At 50.8% G+C, this 23570-nt stretch overlaps 1 protein-coding gene across 1 annotated transcript in view; it reads left to right on the top strand.

The window, feature by feature from the left end:
- HYDIN (HYDIN axonemal central pair apparatus protein) overlaps nt 1-23570 on the top strand; it is a 171943-nt gene that overhangs the window by 131385 nt on the left and 16988 nt on the right. Inside the window, exons 41-67 of the mRNA XM_026107399.2 lie at nt 263-364; nt 713-896; nt 1477-1618; nt 2962-3130; nt 3924-4547; nt 5286-5498; nt 6278-6480; nt 6709-6891; nt 7237-7356; nt 8752-8911; nt 9001-9173; nt 9807-10005; nt 11175-11274; nt 11858-11957; nt 12477-12645; nt 12957-13195; nt 13551-13671; nt 14342-14546; nt 14954-15189; nt 16216-16367; nt 17129-17321; nt 17787-17895; nt 18557-18817; nt 19421-19563; nt 20040-20258; nt 21458-21618; nt 22440-22552. Coding sequence (XP_025963184.2) covers nt 263-364; nt 713-896; nt 1477-1618; nt 2962-3130; nt 3924-4547; nt 5286-5498; nt 6278-6480; nt 6709-6891; nt 7237-7356; nt 8752-8911; nt 9001-9173; nt 9807-10005; nt 11175-11274; nt 11858-11957; nt 12477-12645; nt 12957-13195; nt 13551-13671; nt 14342-14546; nt 14954-15189; nt 16216-16367; nt 17129-17321; nt 17787-17895; nt 18557-18817; nt 19421-19563; nt 20040-20258; nt 21458-21618; nt 22440-22552 — 4993 coding nt within the window. The remainder of the gene's footprint in view (nt 1-262; nt 365-712; nt 897-1476; nt 1619-2961; nt 3131-3923; nt 4548-5285; nt 5499-6277; nt 6481-6708; nt 6892-7236; nt 7357-8751; nt 8912-9000; nt 9174-9806; nt 10006-11174; nt 11275-11857; nt 11958-12476; nt 12646-12956; nt 13196-13550; nt 13672-14341; nt 14547-14953; nt 15190-16215; nt 16368-17128; nt 17322-17786; nt 17896-18556; nt 18818-19420; nt 19564-20039; nt 20259-21457; nt 21619-22439; nt 22553-23570) is intronic.

Below are 23570 nucleotides of genomic sequence, written 5' to 3'. Positions count from 1 at the left end.
GGCTGTTTAGAGTGAGGGCAGCCCCCAGCCTGAATGTCCTCTGACCATGTTCACCCAGGGATGTGCCCTCCAGGGTTATCACCTTGAGCTGCTGGCGTGCAGTTTTGTCTCTAGAATGTCTCTCACTAGCGAGAGACACCAGCTCCAAGGCCAGAAGACACAGCAGCTGGGATCGTTTGGGGTTCTGAGAAGTGTTTTATTTTTCTTGTGGTGATAAGCATTGCAGGCCTCACCCAGCCCCGTGCCCTGCCTCCCTATGCAGCAATGCCTGACCACCAATGCCTGCGTAGCGGGAGAGACGGCTGCTAGGACCTGCGTGCTTCCCGAGGACCTGCTGGTGACCATCCTCTCGGAGAGGATGCAGGTATGGCAGGTCTCACCTGGTCTGCCATCTAAGTCAGGAGGGTTGGGATAAAAACAATCCTACTATAGAGAGACAAGGCAGGACAGCGAGGCACAGAGAGAAGATGCCTGTATTCGCTGGCGGTGGGACTCCTGGGCTGGGTGCAGGGACCCTTGGGCGAAGGACCCTGAGTCATGCTGCAGAGATGCTCAGACTGTGCTGTAAGTTGGCAGCGTGCAGGGGAAGGTCAGAGCTGGTACACCTGGGACGATGATGGCTCATGTCCTTTGATGTTTGGTTTTGTTTGCTAGCTGAAAGCTACACACACACTATTGTGGACTTTCTCTTCCTTTTTGACCTAATTCACAGCTGAGTGACTGCTACCAGGGAGTGGTGTTTGATGGCCTGGAGACCCTCTTCGCACAGAATATGCCTTCTGCTCTCCTCTGCCTGCTCAGAGCTATCAACAATCGACCTCACATCTATTTTGTGAACCTGTTCCAGGATTATGCTACCATGAGAGCCAGGGAGAAGGACAAAAAAGAGCAGAAAGGTGAGATTCTTCATCTCAGTACCTCTCAAATATTCTCTTTCAAGCCTTCAGCCTTATCCATATGTCTATCTGGACATTATCAGTAAAGGTCATAAGAAACTTTTTGGTAATCCTGCAGCCTTCTGTCTCAGTGTAGCCAGTCTTCAGTGGCTGCTTAAAATACAGCTTCACAATGTGCAAAATGCTTTAGACCTGAGGCTATAAGACTTATCTTAGTATTATCTTATAATATTGTCTTATAATATAATCTTATAATTTTAGAGCTCAGGCACAAGTGCAAACTGCTGTGGCTTAATACCTAGCCACAGGCCAGCTGTGCCATGGTGCTGGTCTGGGTGAGCCCACGGAGCAAGGCAGAGTCCCATGGTCTCTGGGGCTCTGCACATGAACCAGGCAAGGCACAGGAACCTGCTGACTGGCAATAGCTTGGGGATTACCAGATTTCGGGTTCAGTAACCAAAGCAGGGCTATGGGTGAATAATGAGCTGGGGCTGGGCAGGAGTTGTGAATCCTCAGCCCACCCAGAACAGCAAGCTCCAGGTGCAGTTGCTAATGATTTCTCCTCTGGTCTGTGTTGGAGAACGGGAGCAGAAGGAAGCTACCATGAGGGAGAAGGCACGTCTCCAGGAGATGGATGAGGAAGCGTACGATGCCCTCACCGAGGAGCAGAAAAGTCAGTTTGATAAGGAGCTGCGAGAAGTCCTGCGTGAGAGGAAGAAGAGGTCTGTGACCCTTCCATGGACGATGTCCCAGCACTCTGCTCTTGTCTGCTCACAGGAGCCCCAAGCGTAGGCTTGCTCCTCTCTTCACTTCTCTGTGCCATGCTGGATACAGCCAGTCTGCCAGAGACCTCAGGTGGACTCAGAGGGGATATGGAGGGAAGGCCAAAAGCCTCTCTCACAGATGGCCCAAGGAAGGTCTGTTCCAGCTCACTGCTTCCTGACAGAGGAAGGAGCTTCCTCCAGTGAGATGTGAGACGTCTTCTCTCTGGTTTAGACGAGAACCCTCTGCCTTAGACACTGGCTTCAGAGAGCTGGGCACTGTGCTTCCCTTGCCACTGAACTAATAGGCATCTCTAAGTCAGTTATGTTGACTCTCCATCTCTCCTTCTTCCCCCAACAAAAGGGATCATGGTAGGGATCCCTGTGAAGCACCATTGTGCTGGTTTGGATACTAGTCCTGCCACAGGTTAAGCCCAGGCAATGCTGGTCTCATGGTGTTGTCCTTTGTGAGTGACACCAGCCATAAAACATATCTGTAGCTAAAGGTTAGCATGGGAAAGGCTCTCATTCAGCAAGGCAGCCATATGCAGGAGGATGTATATGAAAAGTGTGAGCCTGTACTGTTCCCCTGAATTGTTCCTCCTCACTGAAATTAGGGGGAACATAGGGACCTGCTTATGTGAACATCTTTTTCAGCCCTTCTTTCAGTCAAAGATGAAGTTTGTTTCCCTGGGAAGAGATCGCTAGGGCTGCTTCAAATTGCCATGAGTTCCAGGACAGAGAGCGCAAGCTTTCAGCGTTAACAGCTGAGTTCTGGCAGGAAACCTGGTTGTTCAGAGCCTGTTTTGCATGAGTAAAATAAATCAAAAAACAAAGGCTGAAGCAATATGATTATTCTCCCTAAGGAGGCAGGTTATGCCCAAGGAGAAGGGCTGGATAAACCAAATATGTATTGGTGCTAAGTATAAGTGTTAGTGGTTTGTGAGTTGGTTTAAGACTGGGAATCAAGAGAGGGCTTCAGCCGGCAGTGCAGATGGTGAACTGGTCTTTGGCAGTGCACTGGAGGTGTCCGGGTGGACCTGCCCAACCTTATCAGAGGAGCTGCAAGATTTAGAGCTTATGACAGCAAGCTTGCGATTTGCTGACCCTGGAGATCCCTTCCCACCTTTCCTCAGTTTTAGTGTACCCAGCCTCCCCAGGTTGTGAGAAGTCCATTGAGGTGATCTAACAATTCTGCCTGGCTGCAGGGTCAATGAATGAAGCCCACAACCAGCTGGGATTCGAGCAAGTCCAGATTTCGCAGTGGTGACTCTCAGGGATGTTTTCTGTTTGACTTGCTGAAGGGAGATGGAGAGGCTGGCTCAAGAGCTTGAGGAGAAGAAGCACCAGCAGGAACTAGAACGCCTGAAGGAGGAAGAAGAGCTGAAGAAGAAGGCTAAGCGGTGGAAGAAAGATCTTGGAAAAGAAAAAGACGTTGCCTCAGGGAGGAAAAGCCAGTTTGGAGTCAGGCAGGTGGGTGGTTATGTTTATAGAGATGAGTAACATCTTGGGCCCTCACTGCTGAGTTGCCCTGTTCCACGAAAAGCCAGCAGACCCGTCCCTTGCAAGCAGTGACACGTGGTGCTGGGTCCAGGGATGAGTACCTGGCAGTGAGTAAGATGTTGGACTGCAGGGGAACAGCAGCTGATGTTTGTGCTGTTTCTTCACTGGGGGTGTCATCCCCCAGGTTTGTAGAACAGCTGCTTTTCTGGAATCATGCTGGCTTTGAGTCAGGGCTGCACGTGATTCCGTACATTCATCATCAAGCCCTGGATAGTTTTAGTCCTGGCAAGTTAGTCGGCCTTTTTCCCTGCTCCACATCCAAGTGGCTTACATCCCTGGGGCTTGATCTGTCTGGGACATGGGGTTTGTTTCCTGTGGGTCTGGCAGGAAATACTGCCAGGCCTGAGTATTTGTTAGCAACCAGACTTCCCAAAGTGTCAGCCAGCCACAGGGATGCTCAGCACTCCAGAAATGAGCCCAGAGGGCTGCCTAGGAATAAGAAGTTGTCTTAAGTTCCCTGTTTGGTTTGGGAAAACTCTTCTGTTTTTCAGCCGGTTTGCAGGACTCCTGATCAGTCTGGCTGGTGGAAAGTTTGGTTTCAGCTGAGCTAAACTGGACCGCGTTCTGAATCAGGATGTGTTCAGCATATAGCACAGTCCTCACCTGAGTCTCTGGGACACTACAGCAGAGGTCATCACCATCCCACAACATCTGAGTTAGTGCTTTGAAATGCTCACTTCCTTTCCCCTCTCCTCCTTCCCAGGGTACGAACACCTCCACCAGCAGTCGCTCGGATATCAAGCTGAGTGAAGGAGATGACAGGAGGGGGTCTGCAAAGGAGCACTCAGACTCTGTTTCAGGTGACAAGGGAGATAAGAAAAAGCAGAACAAGACTGGCCTGCTAGATGCCTGCCCAGCAGTGGTTGTGTTGCCCGCACAGCCAGAACAGGACAGAACCAAAAAAGAGGCCCTGAATGACATTGAGAAGAGCTTGGCCCTGAGGTTTAAGCTCTACGAGGCCTCACAGAAGGGCATCACTCATATTTTGTCATTCTGGGACCGAGTTCAGGGTATCCTGCTTTCCCCTCTGGACCAAGAGGAGGTCCAGCCTCAAGCAGAAGAGCAGCACCAGCCTTCATCCAGCCGCAAGAGCCGGAAGGAGAGAGAGAGGGAGCGGCTGGAGAAGGAGCGGTTGGAGAAGGAGCGGCTGGAAAAACTGAAGGCTCTTGAGGACTCCAAGTTATCTGGGCAGGAAAAGGAAGGTGCAGAAGGATCAGGCAAAGACCAGGATGCTGGGGTGCCCTGCTTGGACCTTCAGGTGCTGAGCTCGGAAGACGCCAGTGGGAAGAGGATCCTGGAGAGTGGCAAGCTGCCAGATGTAGAGCAGGTAAAGCCCTGAGGGGTTTGGATGCTGATCTGGCCATGGTCTGGGCTCTGGTGCATCATCTTCTGTCAGGTGACAATGGCACAGAGCGTTATCCAGGCTGCTGACCATCTTCCACAAGGGCTCTGCAGCAGCCATGTGACTGGGGCAGTTCTCAGCAGCCCCCAGAGGAGCAGAGAGAGAGAGCTTGATGCCCTGTGTGGCTGAGAACGTGGCATATAAGCAGTCTTCTTGCTTCATCTCCCTGTGTAAAATGGTGACTGGCTTGACACAGAGAAATGAGGAAACTAACCCAGATGGGACAGGCCCTTGAACCGCTCAGATGAGTGAGAAGTGATATTCTTTATCACCATCCCAGTCCTTGCTCTTCCCCTTTTGTTCCCCAGTTCCTCACATGCCTCTTCGCTTGCTCTGTTTCTTCTGCCTTTACTCATGCCCCGCACTTTCTGTTCAAGCATCCTGCCTGTTCCTCCCCCACAGGCTTTCCTGGTTGAGGAATCAATAGAAATGGTCTCAGGGCAGGGCAAGTCATGGTCGTTGGTCCTTACAGTTGTGTTACTCAGGGTGAGATTTCTCTGTAAGTCCCACTGGCAGGTCCTGGCACTGCTCTGGAGCCTGTCCACCTCACTAGGCATTAAAAAGTACTGTACTCCATTAAAAAAAGTCTTCAGCAGCTCAAAGCCTTGAGGAAGGAGCAGGATAGTGACTGGTGTATTCATGGGGTTTTCTCTTATGCTTTAGATCCTGGATAGCCTGGGACTGGGTCCCTCAGGACCTCCCATTCCTCCTACTGCTTTTTACTCTGTGATCCGCTACCCAGAGAAGCGGACAGCCCCGGCAGCGGGTGAGGCCCTCCAGCACTTTGTATTTGTTGCACCAGAAGGTGCGATCGCAGAAGAAGAAAAGAAGGATACAGAGAGTCTCATGGATGCGCGTGTCACGCCTGCAGCGAAGGTAGCGGACAAGGGCTGGGCTGGAGGGGGGCACGGAGGGGCAGGTGAGACGCAGAAGGAGATGAGTAGTGGAGGAATGACTGCGCCCCATGCCTGCCGGGATCCAGGCCAGCATCCGCATGGCCTGATTCAGCTGGAAGAGCTTCACTTTCAGGGAGGATGTAGGCCTTGGTGTGACCAGAAACCCCCCAGGTGTAGCTGCTGGCTGGAGGCTTTTGTAGCTGCCCAGTTCAAGGACAGTTATTGCAGCTTCACAGGGACACGGGCTGCCCAGAATGGCCAGCTGACTTCCCCCCTTCCCCACAGTGCTGTTGTCACCCTCTGCCTGAGAACCACAGCTCTGTTTGAGACATAAGGCCGTTCTGTAGAAGAAGAAAAAACTCACCTAAACCCACTCTCAGCTTCCCTTTTCAGAACTGCTGTAGTTTAGCGCTGTTTCTCAGAGTCATCTCACAAAGGTGGGGGTGGATTGGAAAGGGAAGAAAAGCAAAATAACATTCAAATCACTTCAAGAATAACGAACAGGAAGCCCATAGCTCTATGCTGGGTTTCGTGGTCAAGGAGAGGTTTTGGGCGAGGAAAGATTTTTCCTAGGCAGAACAAAATGTGATGAGGAAGGACAAAGAAATGGGCAGGAGACAGGAAACCAGTGTGGAGCAGAGCCTGGTTGTTTATTCTTTCTCCTGTTTGTTAATGAACTTGCACCTTCCTCTCCAGGACAGGGGTATTTTGGGGCTGGTGTCACTTCTCTCCCCCTTTCTTTCCCCCTGTGGTGCTAAGGTGCCAGAGGAACAGGTCACCCCCACCAGAGGCAGAGCGAGGAAGGAGAAAGCAGAGGGCAGCCGGGAGTCTTCGAGGGACAAGCGCAGCGCCGGCCGGGGCAGGAAAGGCCTGCAGGGACCAGCATCAGGGGTGGTGGCACGTCACGCTGATGCAGACCAAAGCAACGTCAGCAGGGACTCGTCCCTGGGGAAAATCGCCAGGTGAGCTGTGAGAGCAGAGGGAAGAAATAGTTCCTACGTCTGTCCCACCTGGGCTGGTTTCCCCAGCTCGGGGGGAGCCTCCTCCAGTCCCTCCGCAGCGGCTTGCTCCTGCCAGGCCACTCACTTGGACACTAGGACAGCAGGACGAGCAGATGCCCGGGCCGGGGGCTGGTGCATCTACAATCCTCCTCCTCAATAAGGTCTGAAATTTTCTCTTTAAACTGCCAGATTGACCAACTTCCGGTGGATCGTGCCGGCCCACGGGGAGGTTGTCCTGAAGATACATTTCAGCTCCATCGTGCCGGGCCAGTTTGATCAGACGTTTAACTTTGAGATCCTGGGGACGCGCCGGCTGTACCAGCTGTTCTGCAGGGGCACGTGCGCATATCCCACCATCTGCCAGGACCCCCGGTAAGGCCCATCTGCCTGCACGGCCTCCCTCGGACAGATCCTCCTGGACTCAGAGCCTGGGGTGCACCTTGCAGCTCAGCTACCACCTTCCCCACCACGTTACATCTCCCCGAGACCCTCTGGCCTGCCCATCCCCAGAGACAGGCCCGTCTGGCCTGACACCTAACTCTGGGAAGGCCAGAAGTGGCAGTTTGGGCAGCATGTGCTGCCTGAGCAGCCGAGCATCTCTTCCCGTGCTTGGAGCTCAGTCAATATTAAGGGATGGGGTTATGGCCTTCTGACCAGGTTTTTGACCTACAGCATCTCTGTAGATGTAGCTGCTTATCCACCATTTTCTCTCCCCAGGTTGGTGTTTCCTCACCGGAGAAAGAGCAAAGCGCCTGATGACATCATCTTCAAGCAGTATGTCATGGATACGGGCGTATTCCACTTTGGGCCGCTGCTGTGCGGGAAGTCAAGACAGTGGTACGTGCCTCCTGAGCCGACTAGTGAGCAGCCCAACGTGCAGCCTGCTCAGAGCGAGCTTTGGGGATCACCAGGGCCTGGGCGGTGGTGGATACATTTGGAGAGAGGCTGTTCCAGAGGCAGAATTCGGGGTGGACCCAGGAAGGGACTTGGGAGATAACAGAGAAGGGCCACGGACATAGGAACTTTAGCAGATAGTAGGTGCACGTGTCTTGGGGGAGCTGGGGAGCGATGGTGCTGATGTTCCTACCTAGCGAGATGCCTCAGGGGCCAGAGCACCATGCTGCAACCTGCAAGGTTTGTTTGGGTCCCAGCTCTGCTTCCAGCCTAATCGTTGAGGCGCCTCATGTCCTTCCTTCATGTCTCACTTCCCTACTTACGAAATGAACTTTATGGTGCTTTTTTAAAAACTTTAAAAACTGTTTTGAACTCTACTAATAGACTGAAGTAGCAATTATTCTGCTGATGTTGTCATAAACCATTGTTTAATCTCTAATATTAGTGAGGCTTTATCATTTGGCCTGCCAATGTGTGTGTGTGACCTGCAGAGGAATGAAAATGGGATTTACATTTCCCTGATCCTTATTGCAGGATAAAGTATGTCTAAAAAAGTTGCCATTGTAGTTGCTGGCCTATTTCTATTTTTAACTTTGCTCTTTTTTAGTATTAGAAGAGAAGTTCTTGTCTTCATGGGAGCCCTGGAGAGCTAGTGGTATTTTGACAATCCAGGGAGATGAAATCAAAACCATTTAAAAACAAAAGAGGATCTCTAGCCAGGCTGATGAATGGTCTTGGGCTTCTGTTTGCTTTTTTAACCGCTTAGCTCCAAATACTATTTTACACTTTAGAAAAGGGACATTGTTAAATTCAGCATTCCTCCTGGGAGTTCATCCTTTCTATTTCTTCCCCTAAGATTTTGAGAAAACCCTTGAAATACAAGGGTTGACTTTTCTGAAGCTTTTCTGAAGCAGAAAAGCTACACTATTTTTAAAACCTCTTTTCAAAAGTATTTCTTTATATCCTGCAGGGAAGGAAGCCAAACAAAAAGAGGGGAAAAAAACCCATGTGCCTGGCTTATTTTTATTTTCCAGTCATCTCTGAATTTATGTTTTGCAAAACGCTCTTTCTTTAAGTGGCCTGTGTAACACTTCTGAGATAAAGGCACCTGGTAATGGTGCAGACCTCGAAGTAATGGAAGAGGGTGCAGCACACAGGGATGGCACAACGTGTCCCTGAAGGTGCTCCTTTTTCTTAGCCTGCTTGTTAGACCGTCGTCTTCCTGGCGAGGCTATTCAGAGCAGCCTCCTGCTGCCAAGACGTGGTGCTTGCCCTGATGTGTGGGCAAGGCAGCAGTCCCAGGGTCTCTGATGCAGCCCTTTCTGCTCTTGTGCGCAGGTACAAGGCGCTTCGCTATCCCAGTAACTGTGAGAAGATAACCATCCTCAACATCACCCCCTTGGAAGCAGAGGTGCATTTCTTCTTGGAGCACGATGCCAATGCAGACACGTTCCTCTTTGAGCCTCCCAGGATGACGCTGAAAGCTAATGAGAAGCAGGTAGGAGAGGGCAGATAAGGCAGTTAGGAGGCAGTTCCTCCTGCTCACTGAATGCATTTCTGTATTTCTCTTTGCGGGGACTGGGCCAGGAGCTGACCATTTGGGCATATCCCACTTCTTCCGGCATTGTGGAAGACAACCTTGTCTGCTGCATCAAGGACAACCCCGAGCCGGTGGTCTTCCGCCTGTGCTGCCACGGAGTGAGGCTGGAGCTGGGACTCAACTGCAGACAGCTGCATTTTGACAAGCTGCTTCTGCACAGGTTGGTCATCCCATGTGCCACTGTCCCTGGACAAGAGCTGCTGACAAGCTCCTCTTTAGTTTCTCTTGCTACCTGTGTGGCCACTTGGGTTGGAGGCTGCACTGGCATCCCTCCTCCTCCAGCTCTTCCCAGTCCCCTGCTAACCATTCCTCACTGAGGCCTGGATATTCAAAAATGGCTGCTGGCTCTGTACCCCCCAGAAACGCTCTGGGATGGGCATCCTCATCCACACCAGAGCCACACATGCTCCAGTGCTCACATCAGTTTGCTTCAGCTAGACAAGCTGGAGAAGTCTTTCATCCATGTGCTGTGATGGGATCTTAGCCACCCTGTCCCACAGCTGCTTCAGAGTCGCTCTGTTTCCCAGGGGAATCAGAGAGCCAGAGCTGAACCAGCAGACAGGACGCAACGCAGCAACAGTTCGGTTGCTCCTCCTTATCTCCCTTCTGTTGGACACAATTTTAATGCCATGCTCTCCCCCAGGACCTCACCTCCCAGGCTTGTGATATGGAAATAGAAGACACTTAACTAAAGTGAGGCTGGATGATTTCATATATGTGATAGGGCTGCCCCTAAGCTGCTTTCAAAGTGACCCTCAAGGAACCAGTGCTGAGCATCTTCCTGTCTCTGCAGGAAGGACAGCAAGACATTGGTCCTGCAAAACAGCACCCCGTTGCCTGCGGTCTGGAGGCTTAGTGGGGTGGAGAGCCTTGGCGAGGATTTCTCCATGTCACAAGACCATGGCACCATTGGCCCCTATACGAAGTTTAGTCTGCAGCTCCATTTCAAGGCCTCAAAGGCTCTCAGTGTTAAGAAGACCATCCGACTAGAGGTGAGGTGGAGTGCAGCCTCCCTGGCAAAGCAGGGCAGAGTGATCAGCCCTGCTCACCTGCCTTTCCTTAGGGATGGAGACTGTACTTGAAGGGTCCCCTGCAAACGGGGCAAAGGGATGGGCCTTCAGTGAGGTCCCTTTCTACCTGCATCATCTGGGGGGCCAGACCGTTAGCAGCAGGGAACTCTCACTGAAGGATTGTTTTTCAGAAGCTAAGTGACTATGAGGGTGCCCTTAGAGCTGAGCTTCATCAGGTAAGTATATAGTGGAGGCAGGAAGAGATGTACCTGCCGGACACAACACTGCTACTTCCTCAACTTCCACTGCCTCAAACTGCGTTTGCCAGAATACGCAGCAACTCGGACAACCAGGTGCTGACTCTGCGTGGCTGAAGTCCTGGCCGTGAGGCTGCATCCTGAGCCTTTCTACCGCAGTAAACAGGGCCGTTGTGCACGGCTGAGTGCTGTCTCTTGGCTGTCCAGACATCGGCACACTCCCTGGCACCCTGCCAGACAACGGGCAAGCACGTTCAAGCGCTAACAGAGGCCGGGAACTGCTCCCCGCAGGCTGTACGGGTGACCACACACAGTTTTGGAGTGGAGGGGGAGGAGAATATAGTCATTTATATGCTATTTGCCCATAAGGCTAGAATACAGGTTCTGGTCTGATTTATTTACTGGCATAGACATAGACGTGGGTCTCCACAATGGACTGTCCCCAGCCATCTCTCTACCCAGGATCTAAGCAAGCCCAGTCCCCCTTGGTTGGGTCAACTGTTGGGTTATAAGAGCCATCCAGGAATGAATGGCAGTCTGTGAGCCAGGAAGGTCCAAGCCATGGGAACGGCATTTGCTCAGAGGAGAGGGCTGATTATCAATGCCACCTGTTCTGGGACAGTTCACACTTTCTGTGGTTGTGTTCACATCACTTTGCCCGCCAGGGTCTTCTCTAACAGCAAGTTTTCCCTGCTGTAGGGGTGACAAGTTAGGCTGGTTAGGTTTCGTACCACAGCAGAATCCCGCTGGGTCAGCCATGAGATCCGCAGCCGAACACTCACCAAGCATGGGAGACACAGGGGGAGGCAGCTGGCAGAGACAAGGACTTGCACGTCATCTACCAAAAGATTTTGGGAGAATGGTCTAATGAGCGTTTGTTTCTCATTGCCTCAGGTTTCAGATGTAGAAAACATCCTGGGGATTGTTCAGACTGAAAACATCCAAGTCCTTGCGGAGGCCTATGATGTTGCTCTGAATATCACCTTTCCTAAAGGTCAGTGGGTGCCTGAAACAAAGTAGTCTGGCTGCCTCACATTGCCTCGGCAGGCATGCGACTAAAACGGGGATGGGGTGGCATGCAACCGTGGCAGTAAAGTGCCTGTCTGGCCAGCTGCGTGGAGTGGGAGTGCTGTCAGGGCTCAGAGAGAATCAGACATGATTCTCTCGTCTCCTAACTCCCAAGCATATGGCATAACCTGCTTGCAAACTGCCTGTTTAGAAGGTGATTTATTTTGTAAAAATAAGGCCACGCCGATCAATTTGGGTACCTTGAAACGACAGCAACGTGCCCAAGCAGTTAGCAACTCCTGAAGGCTCAGCACTGCACATAGAGTTGTTGGATCTGTGCTTGGAAGCAAAGATAGGGAAAGTGAGCTCCCTAGCTGCTAAGCGCTGCAGGTGTTCTCTGCGTAAGAGAAAGGGCAGAAAATAGCTAGAGACAACTCCCAGGAAGGGAAACTTGCTGAGAAGGGCTTTGTGCCACTTAAGAACTTCAAATATGTATCTTGTCACTGGGTGTATTCTACAGCAACTCAGATATTCACCCTTTCTTACCCCTCTCTCTGGGCTTTTTGCAGTTGCAGATAGTAATCTGGATTTTGGGATCCTTAAAGTCATGGATGAAGCAAAGATAACGCTGAATCTAAAAAACAAAGGGAAGTATGAGATTGCATACAGGTAAGTTACTGTGTCAGCTCTGTGGTCTGTAAATGTATGGTGCTGCCATCTGCCCAGCCTTGCATTCCCTTTGTTCTCATGGCTCGAACCTTTTCACTTGCTGGCTAGCTCGCAGTCAGGGCAAATACAAAATCTGGGCTCTCCGATCTTAAATGTTAACAGAGAATCCAGCCAGACACCAGCAATCTTCACTGTCCAGCAGAAACCAGAAGCAGAGACGCTGAAATTTAAGTCCCCCGCTGCTTCAGTTTCCTTACTTTGAGGGTCTGTTTGTTTGTCTTTATGATATTGTTTGAAGGGGAAAATGGAAAAAATCTATATCCAAGTGAGCTTACAGCACTCTTCATAGTCTGCAGTCTGTGTCAAAGTCTGTGATCTTGATTCCAATCTGGGAATTCCTTAAGGAGAGCTGGACTATATATGTATTTTTTTTTAATGGTCCTATGGTGGTCCCTGCCTGTGCTGCTGGCACTGGTACTTTTCAGTGGAGAGGTCTTTATTCCTTCCCTTTCTCCCCAGTTTCACACTGGAAGCTGTGGATACCAACATACCAGACTTGACCTCACACTTCACTATCCAGCCGCAGAAGGGTGTGCTGACTGCCTCCGAGCGCCCTGCGCAGGTCCAGGTGGTCTTCCAGCCCAAGAGGGAGATGAAAATCGAGGACAAACCTATCCTGCAATGCCAGGTGAGGTACCTGAGCCAGGCTGGTGCGCCTCAGGTGTAAGCAGGACACGTGTCTTGTGGAAGGGAGGGTTTAGCTGGGAATCCAGTGCCACCTCACACACTCATATGCTCTCTCATTCACGTGGCAGGGGCTTTTAGGAAATATTTGTGATGCTTCCTAAGAGGAGCTGAAAAGCTGGCTCTGGAGGAGGCATTTGAACAACTGTGTTTAAATACGGAGGGTGTTCTGAAGGGGGATTGGGGGCGAGTTTAGGGGACAGGTGTAGGGGCTCTCCTCTTTGCTCTATTTACCAACCCCTCCTCCGGTTGCAGCTGATTGAGCCCAGTGTCTGTGAAGGAGGAGAGACCATTGCCATCATCCCAGTGAGGGTGTCGGCGAACGCTCTGTTCACCAAGTACAGCATTTACCCTGCCTCATCCATCAACTTTGGTGCCATGATGAGCGGCAGCAGGAAAAGCTGCACCTTCACACTGGAGAACAAAGGCATCCTCGATTTTAAATTCGTCATCTGCAAAACAATCCGGGATGTGCCTATCTTGCCAAGGAAAGGGTAAGAGAAGACCTACACCACCCTTTCTGCCCAAAGAGGCACAACAGCATGGGTGGTGTGCAACAGTACGTGACAGGCCATCAGGACACCTGCGTTCTTGTCCATTTGTGTTACTGACTTGTGAACAGGGGCAAAAAAAGGAAAGTCCTTCCCCATGCCTCAGTATCCCCATGTATAGGACAAAGCTAATGATATGGCTAGTCTGTCCGTCACCTATAGCAATAGGTGCTGCAGGCAGCCCTCCTGGAGCTGTCAGGAACATGTATTCAGGAAGGCTTTCTTCAGGCCAGCATTTGGCCTTGGAGAATGGTGGGGAGAGCCCAGTGCGACAGATATTTCTGCTTTCTCCTCTCAGCGCACCTCCAGTGAAATACACCCACTCCCACGAAAGTGAAAACTTAAGCAAAATCCCTGCCTCTGTCAGGCAAAGCAAGCAAACTGACTCTCTGCAAAAGGACGTGAACACAGTTACGCAGGTGGGTAACTCCAGCTCCCCAGTGTATGCTGCTGCAGCTGATGTGGGAGGACTCTGCTGTGCCCAGGCTGGCAGGTCATCACCACACAGTGGGACATGGTCCTGAGACCAGGGCTGAAGCCACCATCTCCCACCTACAGGCAGAGGCAGGAGCTGTACTGCTCTGTCTCACAGACAGATCCATGCTTTGGCTCAGACCTGGAGCAGGGCCAAGAGAGGGAGCCAGGTCCCGTGTTTGGTTGATGCCAGGCAAAATTGGTCCGCAAGCATGACAGACATGGTACCTCCCTGTCCCTCTTCATGATCCATTTATATGCAGTTGCTCTCTCCCTCTCAGCTTTTTGCTCTCCCTTCCTGCTCCCCAGCTCTCCCATCATTTTTCACATTTACCAAGTTAGTTGTTTCTGCTTTCCTGCTTTATCCTTGGAGGTTGAAAGATCCCAGCTGTCTTCCTCATGCTTTACCCCCGAACCTCCTCCTCTGTGCTGTTTGGGACAGGCCAGTGCCTCCTCCCAGCTCGTCCATGTCATGCTGGGCCGTGGAGTCATCTCTTCCTGCCCTGGAACTGGGAGCCTGGGCTCAGCCGGAGGCCGAGGAGTGGTGTACTCCCTGCTAGGGATGCTCAAGGGAACTCCATCAGACATCAGCCTCTCCTGGGACTCTTTCTGCAGGCTCGCATCACTTTAGGCATGTTCACGGTGTACCCTGGCTTTGGGTCCATCCCTGCTGGGGGCCATCAGGCAATCACGGTGGATTGCTACGCAGATTCACTGGGGATGTGCGAAGAGTACCTGTCCATCGATATCAGCGACAGAGATCCCAAGGACAATCCCCTTGGCATCCCCTATACCCTGGCTGCCGAATCCTGCATCCCAGGTACATCCATACACCCCATCTGTAGGTTTTCATGGCCAGGTCTGCTGCCAATCAGCACCCAAACTCACTGCTGGGACACAGAGACACTCTGACCCTAAAGTCCCATCTTAAAATCCTCAAGGGCTCCAGTTCTCTTCCACTCAGCCAGTGTCTTTTGAAGTGGGGGCACAGCCCCTGTGGGGAGAGGCAAGGAGGGATATGTGGAAGGATGAAAGGAAAGCAATACCCTTCCTTGAAGGTTGAGGGAGACTGGGCTCCATCCTCACAGCCAGCTCCCTCCTCCAGGGTGGGTGTTGCAGTGACCTGTGCAGAAGGGGCTTGTCAAGCCTTCTGTGAGGCCAACAGAGTCCAGATAAATTCAGCAGGAAGGCTTCTCCATCTCAACCCTGCCTCTTGTCTGCTCACAGCATTCGTGGTTGATGACATAGGGTCCATCTTCGAGGAGCATCGTATCTGCAGCAACATGAACCTTTACCACATCCTGCAAACTGTGCAAGACAAGGGTGTGTTTGTCACCGATGAGAACATGTTCATCTTCACCAATGTTCTGGTTGGGCAGCAGGCCACAGCTCGCTTCAAGATATGCAATGTGGACAAAATCCCCTGTGATGTGGTCCTTTCCATCAAACCAGCCTCCAGTAAGGTAAGAATAAGAGGCCAAGGTGACTGTTGTTCTTTTAAGACCTCATGGTAGCCTGCCTTGTTCTCCAGATTCATTGCTTCACCTTGCCTAGTCTAGTCCAGGTCAGAACAAGAGCACATCATTCCCTTACTGCTTTTCAGAGCAAACTTCTGCTTGGGCCAGTCCTTTGTTTTGAGCCCTCTCAGTCCCCCCTTGGGTAGGTGTGCAGGGCATCATAGAAGCTGTCATCTCTCATCAAGAAGAAGAGGAGCAAGCCAGGACACTCCTGTAGGGGAATGATGAAGGAATTGTCTTTCTCCCCCATGGGATCGGAGAGAGAAGAGGGGCCACCATCTCCCACAGTGGGAGCAATGGCACAGATCCTTTTGGTGGCAACACCTAATCTCTCTCCTCTACTATCAAATGCTGTGACAGGGTTAAGCCAAGAGTCTGCCTGAGTCCGGGGCCAGTCTGGCTACCATCCTTCAGGTACAACAACTTCTGTTGCCAGACAGTGCAGGCAGAACTGTAGGGGAAAGCAGCAACCTCAGAGCGGCAGCTGGGTTGAATTCAGCGCATGTCGAGCAAGGTTGTGGCTCACCCCTCTGGGTCTGCAGTGGGAGTCCAGAACCGCTGTGTGAATATCTCTTGGAGGTAGCACACTCAGAGACGGGGCACTACTGTGCTGACCTGCCAGGGCTCAAAGCAAGCCATTTTGTGAGACTCTGTGGTCTTTTCCCTCCCTTTAGAGGCCAATTCTAGATTATTTGCAGGGTTTTCTGTACAGTCCATACCTCCCATGTGTGCTGGGATGACTGCTGACATTCCCAGTGCTCAGAGCAAGCAGTTGCACTCCTGGGCTTCATGGCAGCTCCCTGTGCAAGGGCAGCACCACTTTGGGGCCACCCCCTGAGATGGAATGAGCATGTCTTGGGAGCAGGAAGAAGGACGCTGTCCTGGGGCTGTTCCCCATGATACACATGTGGGTAAGAGTGCAGCACGTTGAAGGGTGTTTCCTCCTAATGCTGCTTTGTGGATTCCCCCAAGCTTAGCACCCATGCTGGCGACGTTTTTGAGGTGGATCCTGTTCGGATGTGTGTGCCCAGTCGCTCCCACGCCTTTGCTACAGTGACCTTCACTCCACAGGCAATGCAGAACTACCAGTGCACTTTTGAGGCGTCCCTTGATGTCCTGGCAAGGTAATTCATGCCATGAAATCCTGGGATGACCTTTTTGATAGCTCTCTCTCTTCTGGGAGGATGTAGACCTGTCATTAATCCTAACTCTTTTAGTAGGCTTAGGTAAAGGACTTAGCATTAGATAATATAGGAAGTAGTAATTTCTAGATATAGCCTAGCAGAACAATATGAGTCATAGTTTAGCCTGTATGAGTAACTGTGAAGACAGCTTAACATTAGGTAGCCAATCAGAAGTTAGTGAATCAGAAAAAAATGGAGTTGTGAAACAGCTGAGTTGGGGCTTTCCAAGGGTAAAGGGTTAGATGAAGCTGTTCCTGTGTCAAGAGCCCAGTATACATTATTTCCACCTTGTTTATGTTAAGACAAGAAGATCATATCTGATAGTCTTGGGTATAGACTTGGGACAGTCCTCTGTCCTGGAACCCCTGTTTGTGCAGTGGCTCTAACCAGCTCTTCCCAAACTCATAAATTACTGAATTTAGGTAAGATGAGTCTAAGTGAAATTTCAATTGAAGTGAAATGATTTTTAACTGTTATTTTGAAAGGCACAGTCTCTTCAAAGCAGGTTACTTAAACTCTTGTGAATGACCCTAATTTGACTGGAAGGGGAAGGGAGAGGGGGAGCTGTGTAGTGGGAGGCAGGAGTGCATGCTATTACACCTACCAGGGAAAGCACAGTGGGTAGCACTTTCTTCATTGCTTGCCAGGTGGAAAAGGGGTTAGTGCCAGCTATAACAACTGCTTCTCTGCCCCTCCTGCAGCTCTGCAGTGTTTAAACCACAAAGTCTGACATTCACTCTCAGTGGAGATGGGAATCTGCCGCGAGTGACCATCCTGCGCCCGGTCCTTCACAACAAGACAGGGAACCCTCTGCTGCTCTTTAAGAAGCTGCTGCTAGGTCATTCAGAGAAACTCCCTCTGATCCTTCATAACAGTGGCGTCATACCTGTCCAGGTGAGGACCTGCCTGGGGAGTGCTTCATCTGATCTGGGAACAAGTCCTTGTCCAATGAAGGAAAGGCCTTGGAGAACATGGTAGAGCTGCACGGACGTGTCACTACACTGTGCAATTGCGTTTTGGTTCTCCTGTGGGAATGGTTATGTCATAGTTGCATTACATTTTATTTGATCACATTTTGCTACATTCTGATTGAACTCAGTTGTAGTTTAATTACATTCCATTCATTAATTTTTAATACTTTCTGTCCCATTTGGTTATATTTTAATTACATTCTGTTCCATTGCCTTTGAACACATTTTTTTTAATGTCTGATTTTATATAAACTTTATGCTAAGAGTTTCTGTTTGAAATGAAGAAGTGTGTTGGGTTCCCAGTGGACCAGCAGCCAGTACATTGTTGATTCATGTGGTGTCCCATATCCACACGAGTGTGGTCATGCTCTGTGTTCCCTTTTCTCAGTTGCTGATAGATCTGTTGGATGAAGAGGGAGTTTTCTTCCTGAAAGCCAGGCCCACCACTCACTGCATCTACCAGGCTCCGGGCACAGAGGAGGGCTCTGCTGGAGAAGGTAAATGCATTAACCGTGAAATGTGCTTAGATCATCCAGACTGGGGAGGTGTGTGTCCTGCCAAGATATGTGGAGCAGATGTGTGTCTCAGTTTGGCCAAGCCTGCGCAGCAGAAGCCAAATGTTAGTTTTACGGTGTCCACCCTGGGGCTCTCTGCACCCCAGATTTCCATGTGGACTTTTTGCACTGCAGGGAGTTGTGTTGCTCCAGGGTTTCTTCCTAGTAAATTGTAAGGAGTTTTTCTGTTCTGGACACAGTGGGGTGAGATGTGGGAAAGCCTTGGGGGACTATAAGCGCATGAATGGACCATCTGGGTTCATCAGTGTGTGTGGGGTGGCGGGTGTTGCTGGCCTGAGCAGAAGTAGCCCTTGAGCCCCCAGCCAGTGTATAGAAGCTGAAAACATTGTTTTATGTAAGGCAGGAGCTGGCTGCAGGCAGCCTGAGTAAGTCTGTGGGGTTAAACTGAAGTTAAGACACTTAAGCAGCAATGTGTATGGTGTCATCATAGTCTTGTGAACATAGGAGGAGAGTCCGGAGCCATTGCTGGGAGAACCTGGGTTTAGAGACAGCTGGGTTTCAACATATTTTTCTTCTTATACCCCATGGGAATATTTCTTCTGTAGGGCTGTATCACTTGTCCCTGACTTCCATTGCTCTGCAGGCAGGAAGCCTCACACCACTTCCCTGGTCCTGCATAATGGGGAATCGGCAGAGTTCGATGTGCTTTTCAAACCCAACCTGGCCCAGCGTGTGGAAGGGAAGATACGCCTGTCCGTAGTGGACAACCCATATGAGGAGACGAGCATTCTGCTGGTGGGCGAAGGCTACCAGGATGACTTCACGCTAGATAACATCCATGGACTAGTGGCAGACAGCAGTGAGGAGAACACTGAGGGCAGTCTGGAGGAAGACATAATTGAGGGTAAGAGAGGAGAAACTGTCAAGATGGATCAAGGAAGAGGAAAATACATGTTTATGTTTGCCCTGTGCCAGTGCAGGTGTGGTATAGCCTCAGTGGATAGATCCTGCTGCCTTTTGTAGGCTGCAGAGTAGCCACACTTGAGAAAACAGGGGAGAAGATCCTGTGTCAAGGGAAAAGCGTGCAGGCTAGCAGAGAACGGTCACAGATAACAGCATTCAACTGAGTATCCCTAAAAGGGACACAGGAGGTCTGACAGCCCATAGTATCCTAGGGAGATGAAGACCATACATGAAAATGCATGTCCTATACATAACCAGGGCTGTGTTGTCACCCACCTGACTCTGGCGGTCTGTGAGCGTCCCTGCTATGTGCAGAGATACAGTGCGTGCTGTAATACCTGTCCCTCTGTGTAGAGACAGCCGCCTGTTTAAGGACATGTCAGTGTGTACCTCTGTGAAGGAGAGAGAGGATGATGAACTGCATCTTCCAGAGGGAGGAAGGCCTGGGGCTTGGAAAGGAATGGGACATGCATGTGTCTGTACGTATGAGGTGGACAGACGGACATTGCTGCACACTGAGATCCCTTGCTCTCATTCTTAACAGCTGCCAGAGTGGATCACATCCAGTTTGGAGACTGTCACATTGGGACACCCTACCAGGCGACCTTCACGATCACCAATCACAGCAACGTGGAGGCGATGCGGTTTGAGTGGCTGGCAGGCCCCCCATTTCACTTCTCCCCCCAGGTCAGTGTGGACAGCTCTGCCTTTTCCCACTGCTCCAACACTGCCACTGGAGCTAGCAGGGGGTTACCACGGATGGGTTAGAGCCCATTTCAGTGCCACACACGAGAGGAGTCCCTGGCTTTGCCAGGCTCAGAGCTTTGCAGGGGCAGGGCTGCCAATCCCACAGAAAATATTCCTTGCTATTGGAGGTGGTGTCATTCATTTGTACATTTCTCCATCAAACCCTGGTTACTTCCTTAGTCCAGTCCCTACAGATGCTTCCTCCTGTTGGTTCAGGGGTTATTTTGGGGAGCAAAGACCAGCCTTGTCCAGCTTGTAAATAAACGTAGGTGACAGAGGTCCTGAATTTACCTTAGATAAATACGTAGCAAAACGCAGAATTTCTGGCAAAGCTGCTCACCATATCAATCCCTCTGCTGCCAGTCATGTCCTTGCCAGTGATTCCGGTTTGATCTTGGCTCTCTGGTCCTCTGTAGGTGGGACACCTCCACGCTGGCTGTGCTAAGGATGTTACAGTGACCTTGAAATCAGATGTCGCAGTCACCTTCAGAATGCACCCTGTGAAGTGTAAGGTGGCTAAGATCGTCTTCCAGCTGCCAGCAGACCAGGTCCCTGACTGGGATGACCGCCTGCACACTGTCAAGTGGGTAGATGCCACGAGGGGCCAGCTGACCATGCGGCCTGTCAAGAAGAAGGTAAGAAGCAAGATATCAAATGCTAATGTAGGTTACAAGAAAAGAGCTGCCCGTGGCAGCCGGCCACCTACTCTGCTGGCAAAGCAGGACTTATTTCCTCCTGAAATTTGAACCATCAGTGAGTTTAACCAGCAGTGAATTACAGAGGAGAGTTGGATACATGGTGACCTGATACCATCAAGATGCGAAGTCTTACTACAAGAGATGCTTCAGTCAGGTGCAAGCTATTGGTCTCAGCCAAAAGCAATGCTGAAAGTGTTGCAAGCTGTGTTATAACGTAGGTCACATTTTATGATTCCTAAGGTGACTTAATTGGTGTTGAAATCTCTTCATGTGATTCAGTGCCTTTTGCACCAACAAGGACTTGAAGCCACTGTGCTCTGCCTCTTGTTTTGAAGTGAAGGATGACACTAGCTCCCTTCTGTGTATGCTGGCTAGCCCACTGGCATGTTGTGAGTGAGCTCTGTCTGCACTGATACATGAAGTTTCAGATGTGGTTCCTATAAAGCAGGGGATATCTCATTATGCCCAGAGTATTTTATGGCAGTCATATAGGAGTCCGGAGAAGTATTGTCTCCAGAAACTCTCTCTTTACTGTCATTATTGGTCAATCACTCTCATTCTGGGTGATGGCTCTTCCCTAGTTTCTAGACCACCGTAAGATCTCTCAACCAAACTGTTTCTCCAGCAGAGCACCAGCAGTCAGAGACTTTCCTAGTGAGTTCATTCCCATCCCAAAACACCTGTCCACTTCAACGCAGATAGCACTGCACACATTACGTCAGGGAATAACCTTTTCCTAAGACAAGGAGAAAAGGTGCTTTCTAGGTTTATTCATTCTTGGGCTTCTCCATCCACAGAGCTCTAGCAGGGGAACTTAATTGTAATTTAGAGGTCTGATAGATCTGTAGGGGGACAGGAAAAAGATCAGACACTCTCCAGGATTGAAGCACAGGGACTGGCACCTGGTCACACTCCCCACAGGTGTATTCGCAGTTGTCATCAAGGTTCATGCTTCCCCATAGCTTTGGTTGAGAGGGAGGAATGAATGCTGTGGAGGAACGGTCAGATTTTGTCTTCCTTGCAGGGAAATAAATGGGATCAGTCCTTCCTAGCTCCCTATACCCGGCCCAGAGGACTCCTTGCTCAGTCTGGCTTTCTGGGCTGTGCTCAGTGGCTCTTCCCTGTTCTGTTTGGAGGTGATTGAGACAGACCCGGAGCCAGCTCACACTGTCCTGGAAGAGAGCAGCCGTGAGGTGGAGCTTCGCCTCAGCGCTGTTGTTGATTATGCTGAGTTCAAGCTGGATACGGACGTGATTCAGTTCAAGGAGACCTTGCTCTTCCAGACGAGGACATTCACGTGAGTAACAGAGGCCAGGCAGGACCGGCGAGTGTGAACTGCCTTTGTCCCAGGAGACTCTGTTACGCAGCCAGGGTCTGCTCCCCCAGAGCCACCCTGTACTCTCCAGTGGCCACTGCTTTTCCCTCTACCTATGCTCCTGTGCCAGCAGAAGGCTCACACTGACATGCTCATTGCTGGGCCATTTAATAAACCTCTTCTGATTTCCAACAGGCTGATCAGCCTTGGACCAGGATGCTGCTGCCTGCTAGGTCTGAGGTCTCAGCTTCCACACATCCCCTGGCACAAACCAGCAGCCTGCAGATCCCTCACATCTGGACCAGAATCCCTTCTGGGGCTTTACCTCCAGCCTCACCTGCTGTTCTTCCCCTTAAACAAATCATTTATTGTTTTGCCCTCTCCAAGTCCCAGCTGGGTGCACAAAGCACACAAAGCCAAGCATGCCCTAGATGTGTCAGGAGAGGTCCAATTCTGCCAGCCTTTTTTCCTGAGAATAACAGTGTTTTTGCCCTCGTTGCACGTTGCCTGAGCTTATCTGCCTGAGGAGAGGTTAGCAGTCAAAATAATGTTAAATTGAGGTACAAGGCTGGAATATGTCTGGACCCTCCTTCTTACCTTCCAAACATGTAGATACTTTGTCTCCAGGCAGCCCAGGGCAGCAATCTAGACACAGTACAGCTGTTTATGCTGAGGACTATGTCCTTCCCCAAAGAAAAGAGTGCCAGGAGCCCACCTTACAATGTTGTTTCTCTACTCGCTTAGCATTTATAGGGATTTTTTTTCTTTTCTTCTTTGTCTCCTTCTGCCCTGTTGTTTTGCAGTTTCCAGCTGTCCAATACAGGGAATGTGGCCCTAGAATACACCTGGATGGCAGATGTGGAGGATAAAAGAGCAGTCAGCTATACTGGGGAACTGCTCCTGACCAGTCCTGAAGGTAAGGCACCATCTCTATGTGCTGCCTGGGGTTGCCTGGGATTTCAGTCAGCTGCTGAGAGCTCAGGGAAAAGATCAGATGCTTCACGCCAGAGCAGGAATTGCCTCTTCTCAGTTGCCCAGGCCTCCAGCATCATCAGCATCTTCCAAACTGCAGCCGAAGACTTTCTCCTTGCCCCCCTCTTCCTTTCAGACAGTCCTATGCTTACTCTGATGCTTGCACTCTGCACAGGAGCAGAGCCAGGCTGAGCTCAAACCTGGCTCAGGGCAGAGCCACATGGAAGGTCAAGACCTGGAAGGGACCATCAGGGCATCTGTCTGGGAAGTCTCAGAGACGGGGAAAATCAAGACAGAGAGCATGATGGTGTAATGAGTTACTGTGCATCAGCTGGCCTGCAGTCACTGTCTGCATGCAGTTCCTCAGTCCAGTGCAAATGCAAAGTCACTGTCTAAAATTAACCTTCCTGACTCAGTCACAGCAGCGTTTGCTGCAGGCTGAGACCCTGCTCACAGGCAGCTATTGGAGCTCAGCGGCTGGGGAGTGATTCATTAAACTTGCAGTAGCGTGGTTGTGTCTGAGCACACGAGAGCAGGGTGGTTTCCTGAAGGGAGACAGGGCTGTGTCTCTAAGACATCTCAGCAGAAATAGGTATGAGGAGGTCTGTCATGCCTCACGCTTCCTGGCACAGGCATCTTGACATCCTTCTTGACCTGCTGGGACAAGCAGGAAGAGCCCAGCCCCTGAACATGTTTAACTCCCTCCCCAGTGGGTTCTTGTGTTGGCTCTTCCCTGGCAGAGGGCACATGTGTACTGAAGCTGGAGTGTTTGGCTGTGCCGTTAGCTGTCTGGTTGTCTGTTAGAAGAGTCTGATAAAGAGGAAGGAAGAAGAGGGTGTGAAGGACAGAGCAGTGCTTTTCCAAGAAACCTTTTCTCCACCATGCACAACAACCTAAATTCAGTACTGTAGGCAACAGAAGAGCAGGACTTAGCACTGTCCCTAAGCACTGAGGCTGTCTGT

Source organism: Dromaius novaehollandiae, chromosome 13 (assembly GCF_036370855.1).
Source record: "Dromaius novaehollandiae isolate bDroNov1 chromosome 13, bDroNov1.hap1, whole genome shotgun sequence".
Lineage (NCBI taxonomy): Eukaryota > Metazoa > Chordata > Aves > Casuariiformes > Dromaiidae > Dromaius > Dromaius novaehollandiae.
The sequence above is the reverse complement of the archived record's forward strand: the minus strand, read 5'-3'. Positions and strand labels throughout refer to the sequence as shown.